The sequence below is a fragment of the Hemitrygon akajei genome, chromosome 2 (genome assembly GCF_048418815.1).
Source record: "Hemitrygon akajei chromosome 2, sHemAka1.3, whole genome shotgun sequence".
Lineage (NCBI taxonomy): Eukaryota > Metazoa > Chordata > Chondrichthyes > Myliobatiformes > Dasyatidae > Hemitrygon > Hemitrygon akajei.
Genome location: NC_133125.1, coordinates 29,835,372 through 29,855,654, shown reverse-complemented (window position 1 = coordinate 29,855,654; position 20,283 = coordinate 29,835,372). Strand labels below are relative to the sequence as shown.

The following is a 20,283-nucleotide window of genomic DNA, read 5'->3' as shown; positions in this document are numbered from 1 at the left end:
TGTCACGTGATCCGGGAATTGGAATGTCGTCGTCCGTATCACGTGACTCTTGGACTGGAATGTTGCAACCCCCTCCGAGTTCTACGGCAGCTCAGTGTGTATATGTACTGTGCAAAGGACAGGATGTACATTTTATATATATATATATCTATATATATATCTGTGTGTGTGTGTGTGTGTGTGTGTGTGTGTGTGTGTGTGTGTGTGTGTGTGTGTGTGTGTGTGTGTGTGTGTGTGTGTGTGTGTGTGTGTGTGTGTGTGTGTGTGTGTGTGTGTGTGTGTGTGTGTGTGTGTGTGTGTGTGTGTGTGTGTGTATATATATACACATACATACACGCACACACACACCACCCTTTTAATCGCTCTTCACTTTATCGCAAATCAAATATATCATGGTTATACATGGTCAGAGAGAGCCAGAGTGCGGTGAATCTGCGGAATTCATCACCCCAGGCGACGACGGAGGCCATGTGATTGGGTATATTTAAAGTGTAAGTTGATAGGATCTTGATTAATAAGGACATTAAAGGTTATGGGGAGGAGGAATGAGAATGGGGTTGAGAAGGATAAGGCTGAATAGCCTAATTCATTTATTTTCTCACCGGAAAGTACTGTTGGAGGCCCTGAACAGAGGTGAATGGACAGACTTAACCTTGGGCGCTTGTAGGAATAAGTGCTGGGAGGGAGATTAGTATGGTGGGACAAATGGATGATAAATTCATGGTGGGAGTGATTACTGTGGAAAGCACGGGAGGGGGGGGGGAGATGGTGAGGGAGGTAAAGATATGTTTGCTGATAGGATCCCTTTGGAGATACCAGAAGTTGTGGAGAGCGATGTGTCGTATGCAGAGGCTCATAGGGTGGTAGGTAAAGACACGTGGAAGCAGCAGGAAGATGGTGTGAATGCGGGTATTTGAGAAATGGAGGTGGTCAATGGTGGAGGAAGGGAAACCCTGTTCTTTGGAGGAGGAGAATGTCTGTGATAACTTAGAAAGGAAAGCCACATATGAGGAACAGATATGGCAGATGAAGGAACCGAGAAAATGGAATAACATTTTTACAGGTGACTGGGTGAGAAGAGGTATAGTCAAGATAACTGTAGGAATCAGTAGGATTATAAAAGGTGAAGTCAACATTTTTTCTTCACAGGTAGAGACAGAAAGATCGAGAAAGGGAAGTGTCAGAAATGGACCGAGTGAATTTAAGGGCAGGTTGGAAGTTGACGAGCTCAACATGGGTGTATGAAGCAGTACCAATGCAGTCCTCAGTATAGCGGAGGAAGAGTTGGGAACTAAGGAAAGCTTGGACCATGGACTGTTTTACGTAGCCAACAAAAAGGCAGGCATAGCTAGGGCCTGTGAAGGTGCCTATGGCTACCCCTCAAATCTAGAGGAAGTGGGAGGAGCCAAAGGAAAATCTGTTGAGGGTAAAGACCTGTTCTGCCAGGCAAAGGAGGGTGGTGGTGGAGGGGAACTAGTTGTTTCTTTGATTAAGAAGCTGAGAGCTTCAAGGCCTTCTTGATGGAGTATAGAAATGTATAGGGACTGGACATCCATGGTGAAAATAAGGCGATTAGGAATAATGAATTAAAAGTTAGTGAACAGATCAGGGGAATGAAGTGTTGCAGATGTAGGTGGGAAGGGATGGAACTAAGGGAGATAAAATGGAGTTAAGGTATGAGGACACAAGTTCATTAGGGCAGGAGCAGGAAGAGACAATAGGCCTACCCCAGCAGTCAGGTTTGTGGATTTTGGTAGAAGGTACAAGCGAGCAATGTGGGTGTATGAGTTTGGTGGTAGTAGATGGGAGTTCTCCAGAGCTGATGAGGTCGGTAATGGTGTTGGAGACAGTTTTCTGCGGGTCTGGAGTGGGGTTCTCTTTAACGGGTAAATATGAGATAGTATCTGAGATTTGCTGCCTTGCCTCAACAAGGTAGAGGGCAGCCCACCACACATTTTGTCTGCGAGTTTTCCTTTTCAAAGGGTAGGTCCTCTGCATACCGTTGTATTGCGTGGTTATTTAAGTTACTGTTGTCTTCCCATCGATTTGAACAAGTTTGCCCATTCTGACTTCTCCTTAACAAGGAGTGTTTGCTAACAGAACTGTTGCTCGTTCATGCTTTTCACATCATTCTCTTTAAACTTCTAGGGATTTGAGCAAAATTCTCAATCAACTGTTTGAACCCCATCTGGCATCAATCATTCCATGGCCAAAGTCATTTCTTCTGACGTTTGGTCTGAATAACAATTAAACCTCTTAACCATATCTGCAAGCTTTTATGCACTGAGTTGCTGCCATGAGAGGTTGATTGAGGTATACAGGTGTACCTAGTAAAGTGGCCACAGTGTATAACATACGAGCCTGGAGATACAAGGGGCTCATTTAAAACTGAAGTTTGTAGAAAATTGAGGATAGTGAATCTTAAGTTGTCCATGTGTGCAAAGCCAGATAAGTAGAAATAAGATGGAGATAAATTTGAAAAAAAATGTTTATTGGAACTGCTATTGAAGAGTTGGGGCCAGTATAGATCAGCCACGATCATAGTGAATGGCTGGACAGGCTTGGGTGGCCAATTGGCCTGTGCCTGCTTCTGTGTGTTCATTAAGAATCATACAAATAAAATTGTTAAGACAGACACAATTACTGTGACTAACAAAATATAAATGCTATGCACCAAAAACAGATCCACATCTTCAGGTTTTGTAGACCTGACAATTTATTCCTTTGGAGCAGGGTGTTTGTACAATTTAAAACTACTACTTCTGAGAAGTCTTGTTTTTAAGAAATACTCTTTTCCCCCTACAGGACTTTGGTTTAAGGACATATTCCAGACATGCATCTCAGCACATACCTCAAAGGAAATTTTCAATTCATTGCCTGATTTTCACTCCCACCATCCACTTCAGCTGCTTGCCCTTGTTTGAGAACATGCAACAACCCTTCTGCTGAACTCTTGCTGTGGGAAGCACCATGTCTTCATGAACTGATTTAGTACAACCCCCTCATTTCCAGTACACATTTAACATACAACCCACAACTATGGAATGTATCCAGTGATTTGGATGAGCTACAAAGAGGGTAATCAGTTAAACCTTTAAAATCTTAACATTTCAACTTAGTATTTTGAAAGTTTACAAAGTTCAAAGTAAATTTATTATCACAGCAAATGTCACTGTATACAACCGTGAGATTCCTCTTCTTGCAGGCAAAGTAAATGCAAGAAACAAAATGCACCAATGGAATACCACACCCAACAATAACCAATATGCAAAAAAGACTGCAAATACAAAAAGGGAAAAAAATACTATTAATAAGCAATAAAGAGAACATGAGATGAAGAGTCCTTGAAAGAGTTCAGTGGATACAGTTAAGTGCTGGAGCAAGAGAAGTTATCCCCTTTGATTCAAGAGCCTGATAGCTGAGCAGTAATAACTCTTCATGAAACTGGTGCTGCAGGTCTTGGGGCTCCTTACCTTCCTCCTGCTGGTCTGGATGGTGGGGGTCCTCGATGCTAGATATTGCTTTCATGCGACAGCACTCTGTGTAGATGTGCTCAATGGTGGGGAAGGCTTTACCCATGATGGACTGAGCAGGTATTCACTTTTTGTAGGTTATCCCGTACAAGGGCATTGGTGTTTCCATACCATGAAACCTCCACTCAAGATGTTAAAATAGCAAGTCAAGGATTGCAACACCAAAATTTTAATGCATTTATATTTCATTGAAACACTGCAGTTTTCACAGCACCAGACTGCTATTCATAAAATCCCAATAAAAATTGTCCGTAGAAAGATTTACATCAGCAGCCTTGATATCAAGATATCTTTTATGTACAGGATATGAATTTTGCTGACATGTAAATTAGGCCTCCCCAAATAGCCCTAAAAATTATGAGCCTCCATGAATCACTAGTGATTTAAAGGGTATTCCTACAAGATTAGTGGGCAAGGAGATTTAGACCAAGCCAGTGAAAGCATGAGAGAATATTATTGCACTGTTCCAAGGAACTGCTGCAACAATGTCCTAAGACTGGAATTGAGGGGCCAGCAATCATCTTCAGAAGAACTCATATTATTGTGCATCTACAAGGCAAATACTTCAATGATTCAAAGTATTTTAAGATTGTGGAATCCCAAAAATGCATGGAAAAAACCAGAGTAACAAAAAAACTAGAAAAGTGGTGAAGTATATCTCTTTATTATAGTAACAAAGATCAAAATTCATGATTTCTATACAGGAATGTTGAATTTGTTTCACAATTTACAATTAGTTATATGAAAATTCAGTAATAGATCTCTCAATGAAACAAGTGTCATTACAGCAAAATCTCAGTTCCAGCACTGACAATGCACTTCACTGCAAAAAACTTAAGCTGCACAGTGGTGTTCAATTCAGCAACTACTGCAGAATTTCATTCCACAACCCAGTTCATTCTGACTGGATTAGGCCATGCAGTTGGTTGACAAAATGCGAGAAATTTATTAAACCACTTCTGCAATGCAGTATTACAATTTAAAATATATGTAGTGGTTATATTGGAAATCTGTGGTCAGTGCCTAGTATGGAACCAGTTGTAAACAAGAGACAGGCCACGTTTCATCTCATTGGAATTTCATGCTATTGCTTTGGCTTCTGGCAGGAATGCCTCCCAGTATTTAATTAACTGAAAAAGATTAGAATCAAGATTTAGAAATAGAAACATTCAGATAATCAATTACTTTGAATATTGCACCTCTCATGATACAACTCAACAGATATACATCTTACTGAAGTACTCCCTGCATTCAAGAGGGCATGTCGTACCCAAAATGTCTTAAGTGTATCTCCATAGTTTGGATTATATTAAGGCATATACATATACAAAATACTATTGGTCTTCCCTGGAGATGCAAAGTCTAGTTTCTCAACTTTTTCCTTGCACTTTCTACCACTCCAAATTCAGATGTATGCCCAAAATACTGCTTGGCTACTACTGCAAAATTTTAAAAATCCTCATATTACTGGACTATATCCACCTGGCAGATATGTTAGTTATGACTCCACACTGACTGCCAATATTTGAAAATCCGTTTGTACTTGACTTTGCTGAAAGGACAGATTTTCCAGAAAAATCAGGTCAGCATAAAATCATAATTCAAACAAGGTCCACAAGCTGACATTTAAAACAGATACAGCCCAAAAAAAAATCAAACAATATCAATATACTAATATCTAATCTACATCCATGGCCAACAGACTATTTGTAACTAACAGAATCTCCAGGTGGTTATCAACTTACTTGTTGCTGCGTGTGCACTAAAGATTCAAGGTACTTGATTATAACAGATTTGAAATCCTTTACCCTCTCTTTCTATAAAGAAAAGAGAAACAAGATTAAAAACAGCTCAATGTGCTTTACAGAGCTAGATTTACAAAAAGGCCATTCCACCCACCTCAAATCTGCCCACTTCCTTGCGGATAGTTTTTGAGATTTGCTCGAAATCCCTTTCCCCTTGTTGAACTCTTGCCTCCCACTGTAAATGGAAGGAAATCAATTGTTAGATCTGTAATCATGTTGTTAAGCATTCAAAATTATCACCAAAAGCTTATAGCAAAACTAGTTGGATTTCATGCAATAACCGCTAATTAAAATTTGATACCCCCATGTTCAGGATTCAATTTAGTATGCAAATTTAAAGTGGGAAATTCATTTACTGAATCACTTTAAGCATTAAAAACAATCTTCTATTACACTATGATCTTTGAAATTTGCTCATTTGCACAGCTAGCCAAGTACAATTTCAAATGAACTTCTATTTTTAAAATAAATCCTAACAGTCCTCAAATTTTCAGCCACAAATTCGGTTTATGAAAATTCCAAGAGTATTAAATGTGGGAAAGACTAGGCAATTCAACACTCTAATCCTTAGACACACACTGATTCAATTCTCAAAACCAGTATGTTTCAGAGTTGTTCAAAAGCCTGTTCATGATCTTCTAATAGTTGACAATAATACAATCTGGTTTAAAATTAAAACTGCATGGAAATGTCAAAACTATAACTAATCTGGAATGAATAAAGCTGGCAGTCAATTCCATCTCCCAATCTTAGGAATGTACAACTTATTCCAACTTTATATCTAACTTTGTCACACTATTTCACCGTTTTACATTGATCTTAGCAAGGCTCCATTGGATTTCATTCAGCTGCAAAAGAAACTGGCTGCTTCAAATTTTGCAGCTGTCTGCAGTCCAAAATCTATTAGTTCATTCCATACTAATAGACATTCCTTATTTTTCAGGTTTTAATAACAACGCTTGATACTCCCTAAACACCCACTTAAACACTTCCCTGATAATTCCATCCAAATTTGATCCGGCTCACAGGGTCAGATCTAAAACAGAGGCTCTTTGCAACAACTCAAAAGCATTGGTTTCCATTTTAATGTCCAAAATCACAGAGTATCCCAAAGAATGTCCTGAAATATCAACCTAATTACAGTAAATGTGCTCCTACAGATGAAAGGCTTGCAGTAAAATTTAATTATTGAAATCATTGAACTGCGTTCTGACATTCCTAATAGCTACTCGGTAAAACATGTCAGTTTCAGAAACATACCCAATTCAAGAATGGCTGCATGTTCATTTAACAAATGGAAGTGACTACCAGAGGCAAAGCACAGAAGTATGGAATTTAAGTTTTTTTTTGCCGCAATTCCCAAATCCAAATCTATTTACTAGAATTGCATACCTATGTAGTCACACAGTACAGAAACAGAACAGCCTATCTGATCCATACCAGCCAAGATATCCCATCCAAGCTTGTCCCATTTGCCAAGAAACAGGCCCACCACCTTCTCAATTTTTAAAGTCCAAGTACTGTCCAACTGTCTTAAAAAGCTACTGTACTTGCCTCACCATGGTCTAGCAGCTGATTCCACAGTGTTTAAAAAAATAGTTGCACAAGTTCCTCTAAACCAGGGGTCGGCAACCTTTTTGCCTCTGGGGAGCAGCCAGTGGGCTAGATAAATGCCATAAAAAAACTTGAAATATGGGAATTATCCATTTAAATACATCTAGTTATGTTCTGCCTCAAATTAATGAACAATGCATGCAAAAAAATCATTTGTGCTTCAGGTTGCCTACCCCTGCTCTGAACTCTTTCCCCTCTCATCTTAACCCTATGTCCTCTAGTTCTTGATATCCCAACTTTGGGGGAAAGGAGTGCATTCTCCTTACCTACACCCCTAAAGATTTTATACACCTCTATAAGATCACCTCTCAGTTTCGCACATTCCAAGGAATAAATTCCTAGCCTGTTCAACCTCTCCCCATAATTCAGTCCCTCAAGTCTTGCCAACATCTTGAAAATCTTTTCTACACATCTTTCCTATCAGAGTGACCAAAACTGAATACAATACTCCAAGTCTGCCCTCAGAGTCCTGTACAACTAACCCTGATCTCCATGCTTTTATATTTAATGCTCTGACTGTAGGGGAACATGACTCAGCTGATCAAGATCCCCTTGTAATTTTTGATACCTTCGTACCATACCACCTTACAGACTTAACCATGCCTAATACATTCATGGCTACAGATAAACAATTGTCCAGTACCAATCCCCAAGGTGCACCACTAGTTACTGGCCTCCAAATAGCAAAACAATTTCCTACCATCAAGTCAACTGTGCATCCAATTAGCCAGCTCTCCCTGGATTCCGTGTGATTTCACCTTCCACAGCAGTCTACCATGCACAATCTTAAAGGCATTACTGAAGTCCTTATAAAACATGTCTACTGCCCTGCCCTTAGCCTTCTTGGTTTATCCAGGCTTTAATTGCACAAATAACCCCCCACCCCCAGCTGGATCCACTCATCAGTCGCCTACCACTCCTACTCACCTGGATCTACCTATTGGCTTGTGAGCTCTTGTTCTACCCCTTCTTTTCAGCTTTTTATACTGGCTCTCTCCCCCACTTTCAGTCCAAGTGAAGGGTCTCAACCTGAAATGTCCACTGCCCAGATGCTGACTTCCTTCAATACTGCGTTGCTCCTTGATTTCACAAGGCCGTATACAAACCTAAACTTAACCAGTTATCCAATCAACTGCAAAGTGGTAAGAGTTTCAAAATTATGGTAGCAGGTACATTGGTGATACAAACCAAGTGGCATTAGAAAACGACGAATGAAAATTTCAGGTCAGCTTTTATAACTACCTCTTAACTTTACCTTACTGATTGGGTGCTAGAAACTATTTGAAGAGCAACTGACAAACTTGTGGGGGGGGGGGGCTACCAAATTTATGCACAGAACAATGTGTACAACTCGATTTCCAGCATTGTTTTATTACAGCATCTACAGTTTTTTTTGCATTTTCAGTTTAATATTCATGTCCCCACATGCCTCATCCATTACATATAGCTGTTGTCTGAGCACAACCAGTGATTGCAAAAGATCCTCAATTTCCGTTCTAATGGACATTCCAGTGGCACAATTTCACTTTTAAAGGTACTGATTTGTTGAAAAGAAATGCTTAACCTCTGTAAAGTGTACAAATGCAGGTAGCACCATCTGCTTTCATGTTGGATAAAATTAGACTTAAGTATTTATTCCAATTCATCTTGCACAAAGAACAATGATACTCAATGATCGGACAGACAATTGATTATCAATCTTGTGCAACTCCTTGGTAAACTCAGCTTTAAAAGCACATTAAAGACCAAAGATTAAATATTCATAAAAGACCCACCACTGACCAAAACATGCAATATCATTGGCAAATACTTTCAAACCAGTCAAGAGAAATTTGCATATCCTCATGTAGTATCAATCCACCTAGAAAATTAAGTGCAGTGACTTTAGGTATAGTATTGTTTCCTATTAGACAAACCGCAAGGATGTACTTGAGTTAGAAATTATTTCACCAATGTAACATTTTTATGACTGCTTATCACAGCAAGTTTGCTGAAAAGCAGCCAATGGCTGAAGTTCCACACCTCAAATTTTTAGAAAGCTAGTTAAGCCAATCCATTTGCACCTACTTGGATCAAGTAATTCAAATATGTTTTTGGATAAATTCCAACATGTGCTCCAGCAAAGATTGAACAAGTTCATTCCAAGCACGAGTTGAAGCTCTTTCCTTCTATTCTGCACTAAGTACACAAATGCTAACCAGGTCACAGTGGTAGGGCACAAGGGCACAGATCAATTTCAGCATGGATATAGACAGTCCTTTCAATAATAGCTTAGGCAAAATAATGAAGTAGTGCCACCAGTGGAACCAAGCCCAAGAAGGACTGTGCTTCAGGGAAGGCAAGGTGGAAATACACTACATAAAAATTCAAATATAAAAAAAAATTGAAGTGGAAAAAATGGCAGCCTGGGGTTTGGTATTGGACCATTGTTATCTATGAATATATTAACCAGAACTGATCACAAGCGGCTTTAGCGAAATTCAGTAAAGTTAAGAGTACATTGCCACTAATGCAATTTGACACAAGCTGTAGCAGTCACTCAAACCAGTTTAAAATTCTTCCTACCTCCTCAATCTCCTTGTGAAGCAGAGTAAAACAAAAATTATACAAGTTAAGACCATTTAACAGCTCATCTTCCTACCGCTTAATTTTACTTAAACTGCACTCTCCTGAAAATAGTTTAACATTGGAATTCTGCTTCTAGTAGCTATATTTAGTTTAAGCATACCAGCAGTATTTATGATCAGTACTTGAGATTTTTACCTTGGATTTTTGGCTTCTACATTGCTAAGAAACAAGTTTTATGAACTTAAGCATAACATTGTTTTCCCTAGCCAAACAGTCCTAAAGTTCAAAGCATATTTAGTTACTAAAAGCAGTCAGTGACAATATTTTCTTTATTTTTCTGTACAGTATCAAAAGCTTTTCAACATTAGGACAAACACAATAGGTTTGGATTTCAGTTCATGAGGGTGTAGTTTGACTATTCAAAAGCAGCAACAAACGTGCATGCTGTAGTGGACAGGATTTGAAATGTACTAAATAGCATTTAGACAGGTACACGGATACAAGTTTCCAGGAATATGGGCCAAACACAGGTAAATGGGACAAGTTTGGGCAGGCAACTTGGATAACATGCACAAGTGGGGCAGAAGAACCCATTTCACTGCTGTGCAAGTATGACTATAAATAGCAACTACAAAACAAAAATGTTTGAATACAACAGAAGACAAAACATTGTGGAAATGGGATAAAGTAGATAATTTGAGGAAGCCAGCAATGTTATACATCTTTTTGCATCATTAGCTTAACCATGAGGAGCACGACCAAAATATACTGGTGGATTACGATCCAATTGAATTTCACACTAAATAGGTCACCAGATGCAAAGCTTATTAATACAGCAACACATTTTCATAAATTGCAATGTGCAACTTAGTCAATTTTAAATTCACTGGCATCGGACTTCAAACTTTCAAATTTTCCACCAAAACTAAACTACAATCAATAAGCATTAGGTACAATCCCAAATCGACAGGACACTTTAAAAATCAGCCCTTTTGAGATGGTTCATAGTAAACTTATGTTGATAAAAAAAATAGTTAATGCAACCAAATTGCTTAAAAATCCAGTTATATAATTAATGGAAGTGATACTAAATGTGTACACTGATATTGTTACATGATGATCTAAAGCAGTGGTTCCCAAACTTGTGTTATTGCTCCCAAGGCTCCCAGAAATATCCCCAGCATCCCCCTCTCCCTTTCCGGCTATTAGATAGAAAAAAAATAACAAATTTTGATTTACGATGTAAAGCGAAAGAAAATAAGAACTGCAAATTCAAAACAATGACAAATAATTGCAATTTTTCAAAACTATTTAAAGCTACAAATATTTTAAGTATAATAAAAACAACTTATGAACAATTTTAGAGCATTAGCAGTCCAACTATTTACTACTTCATTGCTTTTTCACCTTTCTATGAGAAGGATGGGCTTGATACCGTGCTATCAGCTTCTCAACATCAGGCTGAATGTCACTCAGTGGTCTCAGATCCCCATGTTCAATTTGCAGTCTGCTTCATTGCTTTCAAAGAATTTGGGTGACTGCACTGAAACCACACTCCACTAAATAACGATGTTACTTATTGCCTGTTCAACATCCTGACCTTTTTCCATACTGCAGGATAGACTTCTTCTGCAACCAGAGGCCTTGATATGAATTTTTAAACCTCAGCTTCAGCTCTGTTATTTTGTAGCAAAAAAAAGTTTTTTTCATCCTTCCTGTTAATTCCTTATTACAAGTGTTCAAGATTGGGTTTATTACCCAGTCTGGAATTTGGATCAAGAGGTCTACAGCAGATGCTATCTAATTGGCTCTTCACACAACCCTGGAACATTTGGACAGCAATGATGGATATATCAAAAATCTTGGCAAACTTCTATAGCTGGGTGGTGGAAAGTGTGCTTGACTAGCCGCATTATGGCCTTGTATGGGAACACTAATGCCTTTGAATGGAAAATCCTACAAAAGGTAGTGGATTTGGCCCAGTACATCATGAGTAAAACCTTCCCAACCATTGAACACATCTACATGAAACATTGCTTTAGAAAGGCAGCAAAGATTGTCACCACCTAGGCCATGCTTTTCCCCTCACTGCTGTGAGAATCTGGAAGGTGCTTCAAGACTGGCATCACCAGGTTCAAGAATAGTCATTACCCCTCAACCATCAGGCTCTTGAACAAAAGGGGATAGCTACACACTTAAGGACTCATTATTTCATGCTTGTTATTTATTGCTATTTATTCATATCTGCATTTGCACAGTTTGTTTGCAGTTCCTGTTCTATAAATTTGCTGAGTATGCCCGCAGAATAAGGATCACAGGGTTGTATGTGGTGACATGTATTCTGACAACAAGTTTTACTTTGAAAAGATCCTGAATTCTTACTGACATGTCTTTATGCAGCTCAGCTAGGTGGGCACACCATCTGGCATCCTTTCCCTTCCAATTCAGAGGCTCAGAAACTCAAAGGTCACGATGGTCAATGTTGCACTTGAATAGGGTTAACTTGAACACAAATGTGGAGATGACCAATTTGACTTTGATAAAATTCAAATTTCCTTGCAAGATTGATTTCATTCAACTTTGCAAATAATTCTGACAAATAGGCAATGTAATGCATAATACTCGAGTTGATTACTGAATGAAGCATTGGACTTCCAAGAAAAATATAAAAAGTATATTAAAACATCTCAAAATGTTTCATTTTGAGAGCCATCTGACTTGTGTGCAACAACAAATATTTAAACTGCTCATTCTTAATACAAAGCTCACAAAATAGTCAAGAATTAAGAGCATATGACTGATTTTATTTACTGCTATGCTAACAGTACTCACTGATTTGTGCAGCCGATCACTGTGGTTTTTTGCAAAAAGATGTTGTCTGTGAATTACACAGCGAATATTAAGTGTTAGGTACAGCTCTGTACAAGAAAGTAATCTCCACAGTGGTGTCCTGTCACTGATGGTGCCCCATCTGTTGCACAAGCAAGAATGTTGATGAGTAGAATGTTCCTCTTTGAAAAATTGCTCAACAACCCAAAATAATGATTCACTCTTCATATGTTTCTAGTCCCCTTGCAAATACCAACTCTTGAACCATGCAGTCATCTTTTATGAAATGAATATAACCAAGAAGCAAAGATTTGTTGCCTGGCAAAGTTGACTCATCCAACTGCAAAGCAAATTCTGTTGTCCTAAGTAAGCTGCACAGTGTGTCTTCCAAATTGTTAGACATTTCATCTATTTGTCTTTGAACAGAGTTGTTGCTGAGCAGAACTGCTTTAGTTATTTGGTCTGGTGACTTACGCAAAACAGTACTCAGGATCTTTCTTGCTGCCGCAGTATCAGTTCTTCTCCAATTGTACGGGGCTTTCCAGATTTAGCAAAGAGCACACACACCATCACTGTTTTGTTCTGAAGTACTGGCAAACATATTTTGAAGTGATTTCTGTTTCTGAAAGTTTTCATGAAGTGACTGTAAATAAGCCAAGTTCTTGTTTGCTTGATTACAGTGTTTTCTCTTAAAATGTTCAAGGAGCCTGGATAGTTGCATTGCCTCATTTGAGAGAACTTTACCACACAATAGGCATGTTAGCTGCGTGGTGATTATATAAATCCTTATTTCAGATACTCCACTCTATACTGTCTACACTTTTTCATTTGACTGCTTCTGCCATTTTGTATGGATTAATGTCGACCACGAATCACCTATCGTTCAAATCCAACCTCAAGCATTGTGATTCATTAAGAGGAAAGTTATAATGTGATCATAGCTCAGGCAAACCCTGATTCTCTACCTGAAGGTACACAAAGTGGGTCAGCAATATCTTGGTGGGGCCAGAGGCTAGAGAAACACAGTTAAGACCATTCAAAAGGGCAGATTCTGAATTTACCCCATTGAATGCTATTCCCTAATTCAGAGGATCTGCATCACTGCATGACTAGAATATGGGAATCATACTGACACTATTACAGTAGTGAACGACATAATGCCAGGCCTGGCCCTGAAATCCTCCAAGAGGACCACAATCTTGTCATGGTTTGGATGCTTGCGTGCCTCAGTGACCTGGAGTACTATGTTGGCTGGAGTCAGGGCTTGTGCTTTGGCTCTTAGTAAAGAAGTCAAAGGGCAGAGGCCAGGCTAAGAGGGGTCCAGCAGTCCTCCAGGTTCAGGGGTTCAGCTTAGGGCCAGCAACCCTGACTGGAAAAACAACACTGTTGCGTAAACAGTAGTGAAGATTCCTTCTACATATGACTGCGACGGTATTCCACTTGGGACTTGCATGACTTGACAGTAGTAAAAACAGAAAGCTGCTGACACAATGAAAGAGGCCCTGACCACCAGGAATGGTGAACCTTCATTGCTGCCTTAAGTGCCAGTGGCATAACGGACAGTAACTAAGTAATAAACTGGAAATAACAATTTCTTCAGTCCAGATTTGTCATGATAGACCAAATGCGGAAGTGTCACATTGCTTTTCAACTATAATACGCTTCAAGCACGCCAACAGAATGGTGAGTTAGCAAGAGATGATGATTACGTGATTATAATCAATTATGAGACATCGAGGATCAAATTCTTAAAGTAATTTATTTCTTAAATTAAGCCTCTAATCTCTCAGCTGCCCTTCTTGCTACCAAGCACCACCCCCCCCCCCCCACTGCCCCCTGGGTAGGGAGGGCAATATCACTCCATTTGGGAACCACTGATTTAAAGTGTGCATGGAATACAAAAGCAGCAAAATGTACAAGGATTTCACTCCCAAGCACTGCTTCCTCTAAGCTGCGCAGCTTCGTGGCCACGTGGCAACTTAAATCCTCCTGAGCACATAGCCTTTGTTCATGTACAGCTGGAATTCTCTATTATATAATGCAAATATAATTTTGAAATCTATGTAAAATAATTGTAAAATACCCTGTAATTACTTGTGTTGATGAATATAATACACAAGTATTCTAAATCGATTTCCTGACGATGAGTTGAGAGAATACAAGCTTTTGACCCCGCTGCTATTGCAAACGCAACCAATTTTGAATTTGGAAAAGAGAATGCTCGCAGCAATACTGTAACTTCAAGTTTGTCATTTTTGAGAAAGTGAAGACTGGTTCAATTAAGATGTTCACTGATATATTGAACCATATGCTTAGAAACAAGAGAATTTAAAGAACTGTCAATTCTTGTTGGCACCATTGGAACATTTGAAGCTTCTTGTGCTGACTATGAATGTGGATTCAATCTTATGAACTCAATCAAAAGTGGAACATTTGGATGATCTAATGAGTACTAAAATATCTTTCAGCTGGATGCAAAATCAATCTGGACAGTGTTTACAGTCAATGGATTGTAATATAACAGACAAGTAGTTTTAAAAATGTTAAAGATTTTCTTTGTTACATTGCATTTAATTACACCCTTCAATTAATAAATAAAATCAAGTATGATATTTCCAATTTTCATTCTAAATATACATAGTATGCATATTACAAAAATAAACATTTAAAGTTCCATGCAATTTTCAGGTCATTAATAAAATCTCCTGCTCAGAGTAATGGTTGGTCCGTGCAGCTGTAAAAAAAAAGAGGGAATGATGCTCCCAGAAAGGTGGAAAAGCTGATTAGAAAACAGATTAAACACAAGGCTGTAACTTGAGTTTAAATGGCAGCTAGATTGCAAGCCATTGGTACACTTTATGGAAAATGAAGAGTTTAAATGTTAGATTTGATCATGTAATGAGAATTGATTTTTGAATAAGCACATTGGCAAGTTAATCCTGTGTTCAATTATAAGTAATGGTGTAAATAGTAGACAAACTGAATTTTACCATTTCAAGCAATATTTCATTTGAACTTGGTTAAATGTGGACAAATGGTTTAAAGATGAAAACACACAAAGTAAAACAAAACTGAAGCAGATGACATTTTATGCATGTTGCTTCATAAGGCAGTATTATGGCCAATCCAATCTTCACCTTTTGCCTATTCCCCAAACTTTATATCTGCTACAATCCAAAACTCAACCTTGAATACTTCATTAATTTTTATCCACATTTGAGTCAGTGAATTACAAATTCCTCTTACAAATTACATTTTCCTCTGACAAATTCCTTCTCAGAGGATTAGCTCCTTATCCCAAGAAAATGCTCCATGGTTTTAGCCTCTACCACTGAGAAACATTCACATCTGAAAAGCAAAAACTGCAGATGCTGGAAATCAAAATAGAAAATGTTGGAAATATTCTGGTCAAACACCAACTGTGGAAAGGGAAAAGCCGAGCTTCCATCGTGACTGCAAATGTTCACTTCTTATGGGTTAAGCATTAATTTTCCTAGTATCCAAGTTCTAATTGATTTCTATATGCCTAACCTCACATTCCCCATTTACTTCCCCTCCGGAAGAATCAGCTGCACATAAGCCTTCATCACATTCAGCTGGCACTAATACTCTCCTGTTTCAGGCACCACCTTGTATGTTCTTTTCATTTTCTTTATTTTTCCATTTCTCTACAACTTGAAGCACATGTTCAGTATTTACCTTAAGCAATCTGTTACAAGATCACATACCGTAGATTCCGGACTACAGAGCGCACCTGATTATTAGCCGCAGGCTCTAATTTTAGAAATAAAATCAATTTTTTAATTGTAAAGGCCGCACCGGATTTTAGACCGCACCGCTACTTTTAAATATACATACGTATCGGTAACACAAATTACGTTGCATATACTTTTTTACTGAACAGCACGAACAACATTCCAATATCTCCTAGCGACTGGTAAAAATATATATATTGCAGCCTACCAGGAAAAGTTATTGATCGACTTTAACTTAAAAGCAGCGTTTTCGATCGGGTCTAATCGGGTCTGACGCTTGCGCAATGCGATCGGGTCTAATCGGGTCTGACGCTTGCGCATTGCGATCGGGTCTAATCGGGTCTGACACGCTTGCGCAATGCGATCGGGTCTAATCGGGTCTGACGCTTGCGCAATGCGCTCGGGTCTAATCGGGTCTGACGCTTGCGCAATGCGCTCGGGTCTAATCGGGTCTGACGCTTGCGCATTGCGATCGGGTCTAATCGGGTCTGACGCTTGCGCAATGCGCTCGGGTCTAATCGGGTCTGACGCTTGCGCAATGCGCTCGGGTCTAATCGGGTCTGACACTTGCGCAATGCGCTCGGGTCTAATCGGGTCTGACGCTTGCGCATTGCGATCGGGTCTAATCGGGTCTGACGCTTGCGCAATGCGCTCGGGTCTAATCGGGTCTGACGCTTGCGCATTGCGATCGGGTCTAATCGGGTCTGACGCGCTCGGGTCTTGCTTCGAGTATTTTCCATGTTGATGAGGGTGAGTACAAATGACTGATTTACAATAATTTAATTGTGAAAGTGCGCTTGATTTATCGTACAATTTCATTGGACCTCTGTGAACTACTCATCAATTTTATTGGTCTACTGTTACGAGGCAAAATGTTTACGAGGCGGCATGAAAAAAAAACCATGTATTAGCCGCTTTGGATTATAGGCCGCAGAGTTCAAAGCTGTTCAAAATGTGGGGAAAAAGTAGCGGCTTATAATCCGGAATCTACGGTAATAGGGACAATAAGCATCTCCTCACCACAACTTGGGAATCAAGTTGATCGAACTATTCTACATTACCTCAACCCATCATATCTCAGAGTAAATCTGAAAATAATATTCCAACTATGGTTTCAAGTAATGTTAGCCAACATTCAATTTGCCTTCTTAGCTTTACTTGCATGCAATCATTTATCTACTTAAAATTTCAAGTTCATAGCTTCCCATTCAACCTGATAGGAATTATCCTCCATTACTTCAACTCATGCTTTCAAGGTGGCATCTGCTAATTTAGAAATTGTGCACAGTACCATTTTGCAGTCAATGTAAGCTATAGTTTTCATACAGATCATGGAAAGGCATAGCTGTGCACTGATCTGGTCCAAAATAAACACTTATTTCCACTGTTTATTTAACTAATTTTCTATCCATGCTGCTTCAAATCTTTTTATTCCACAAGCTGAAGTACTGATGCATGGTCTACTAGACAGCACCTCAAATGCTCTTTGAAAGTCCAAGTTAAAAAAAAGTCTCAAAAAGCTCTAGCTTTACACTACTTGCCTATCATTTCTACACTGGCTTCCCCCCAAATGCATTCACATTTGCTCAAGTGACTGCTTGTTTTGTCACTGACCATAAGATACAGGAGCAGTCGGCCCATCGAGGCTGTTCCGCCAATCATGGGCTGATCCAATTCTTCCAGTCATCCCCACTCCCCTGCCTTCTCCCCAAATCCTTTTATGCCTTGGCTAATCAAGAACCTATCTATCTCTGCCTTAAATGTACCCAATGACTTGGCCTCCACAGCTGCTCGAGGCAACAAATTCCACAGTTCTACCACATCCTGACTAAAATAATTTCTCCGCATTTCTGTTCCACATGAACGTTCTTCAATCCTGAAGTCCATCCTGAAGATTATTAAAACATTTAAGGTTGCAGTGATTGGCCTGTACAAGTTGTGTTTTATCCTTTTATCTGAGAGAAAGGATGTAACATCCATTCTCAAGTCCTCATGCGCCACCCATGTTTCCGCGCACATTTCATTAATAGCCAGCTCAAACTAGGGTGCATCCAATCACTTGCAAACCATTCTATCACCTTGCTTTCTGGCCAATGCATCAGCAGCACAATTTAATCTTCATTCAGTTAAAAGACGACCAACATTTGCTGAAGGAAGTTCATTTTCTATTTGCCAAATTCCAATTTGTGATTAGATCACAACCAAACCATTCACATTTTGGAGACATCTTTTACTGGACCGTTCTAGCAGGTCCACTAGACTTGTTAGACCAAGTCCCATTTGTCTAACTCAATTTCTTTATAGCAATAGTTTCTCCATGCTTCTTGTCTTTTTTTTGGCATGTTTTGACTTCTGCTGTAAACAGCAACCTTAATGTCTTTGCAATTTCTGTATTCCAATTGATCTCTCAGCTGGGAACAATGTTTACTTTGGCCATTCTCTACACATCTCATACCAGACATTATACTTTGCAATTCTTGTTTAACAACTGGGCAGCTAGACAAGAGAACAAGCAGATGGAAAAGCATTCTTACTCATTAACTGTGGATTTTTGGGTGCCTGGAAGAGAATTGTCTAAGTTTCAGGAAGTGCATTGTAAATATAATCTTGCAATTTATACATTTCCCTTTTAAAAAGTGCATTATTTTGCTAAGAATAGTCAGGTAGAAAAAATACTTACTTCTCTTATCTCTTCTTTCGCTTGCTGTAATTTGTCAGGTTTATTCGCATACTGAAGTTTAGCATCAGCTTCCCTTTTCTTTTGCAGAGTGGCCTGTGCATCTTGCCATTTCTGCCAGCACTTCATTCGATAATCAAACACACCCTATAGCAAAAAAATCCTTAATGCAACTTGTTGAACAAGTTTACCTTTGAAAGCCAACTTTATAAATCCAGCAATTGTACGTTAGTCTCATCACACTGATTAAGGATGTGCAGAGACAATGAGACTGAGAAAGGCCACTGCAAGCAAATAATGCTATTTTAAAAGGGAAGGTGGGAACAGTGGACAAATCTAAAGCTGACACACAAGTCGAGAAGACGGCTGAAACAACATGTTACATTAAACTTTACAACTTGTCAGCTCCACTGTACAATTCGGGTAGAAGTATGTTAGAGGGAAGATGTAAAGAAGCAGCTGGGTAGAGAAACAAAGCTGGAAGCTGTTCTCACGTTAAAAAGGTAGAGATTTGATGTTTAAATAGACACAAATGGAATAAGGATAAAGATGAACCTGAATGTATTTAAGGTGACTGGCAAATGAACATCAGAAAATAAATGAAGGACAAAATCTTAAACCAGTAATGCTGAAACAGTAAAATAACCTCAAGATGGACTAAAAGGACAGTCCTTTCAAACAGCTAATACAGGAGCAAAGAACTAGTTACCTTTGTCACTTATGATTCTTAGCTGCTCAGAAGGGTTAAGAAATAACCAGGAACAAAACCAATTCCTTCACCTGTAGCTTTGTATTATGTCTATTCCAATATCAAATTTTCCTTAAAAGGCTAATTGCCCATGCATCAACCTTAACAAGGAAAATAATCTCAATTCTAATTCAACCTTAAAGATTCCCATTTTTTGAACACATCAAATTTAAATTAAAATCTTAACTATCCATGTCATCACAGAAACAGCCGTTATCCTTCCCAGAATATGCATTTACGTCTGCACACTCTACCCACCGAATGAGTCATATTATTCTTATTGCTAGGCAGTTCTCATTGGTACTGAATTATATCAAGTTGAACACATGGACACCGATAAAGCTGTTATGAGACCTACCTAATGAAGCACAAGGTGCAGTCAGAATGTGCACATCAACTATCTATACTGAGCTTGTGTAGTCCTGACAATCAACTCAAGGTTCTAAAGATCCATCCACTTGAGCAGACACACCAGTAATTTGACTAGTCACAACATACATTATTGGATCCATTAGTATTCAGCTAAAAATATTTTCAGCAAAATCATTTTTGAATTTATTCACATCCTGCACTTTTCGGTACTACTTTGAACTTCATCTCAATCTGCCTATGTTTGCTCATGTTAAAAATGAAATTAGAATGCATTAAAGACTGTACGGAGTATCTGAGATTATGCAGCCACTCAGAAATCCATATTTTTAAATGGGAATGCAGCAAAATTACATCTCGCACAACTAGATTAAGTCACTGAAAG

The 20,283-nt window shown here is 38.9% G+C and overlaps 1 protein-coding gene across 1 annotated transcript in view; it reads right to left on the bottom strand.

Moving 5' to 3' along the window:
* Positions 1 to 4,181: 4,181 nt before the first annotated feature.
* Positions 4,182 to 20,283, bottom strand: part of snx2 (sorting nexin 2) — a 50,145-nt gene continuing 34,043 nt past the window's right edge. The window contains exons 12-15 of the mRNA XM_073069465.1: positions 18,785 to 18,928; positions 5,433 to 5,513; positions 5,279 to 5,350; positions 4,182 to 4,663 (exon numbers count right to left, since the gene is read on the bottom strand). Of these exons, the coding sequence (XP_072925566.1) occupies positions 4,613 to 4,663; positions 5,279 to 5,350; positions 5,433 to 5,513; positions 18,785 to 18,928 (348 nt within the window). The 3' untranslated portion in view covers positions 4,182 to 4,612. The remainder of the gene's footprint in view (positions 4,664 to 5,278; positions 5,351 to 5,432; positions 5,514 to 18,784; positions 18,929 to 20,283) is intronic.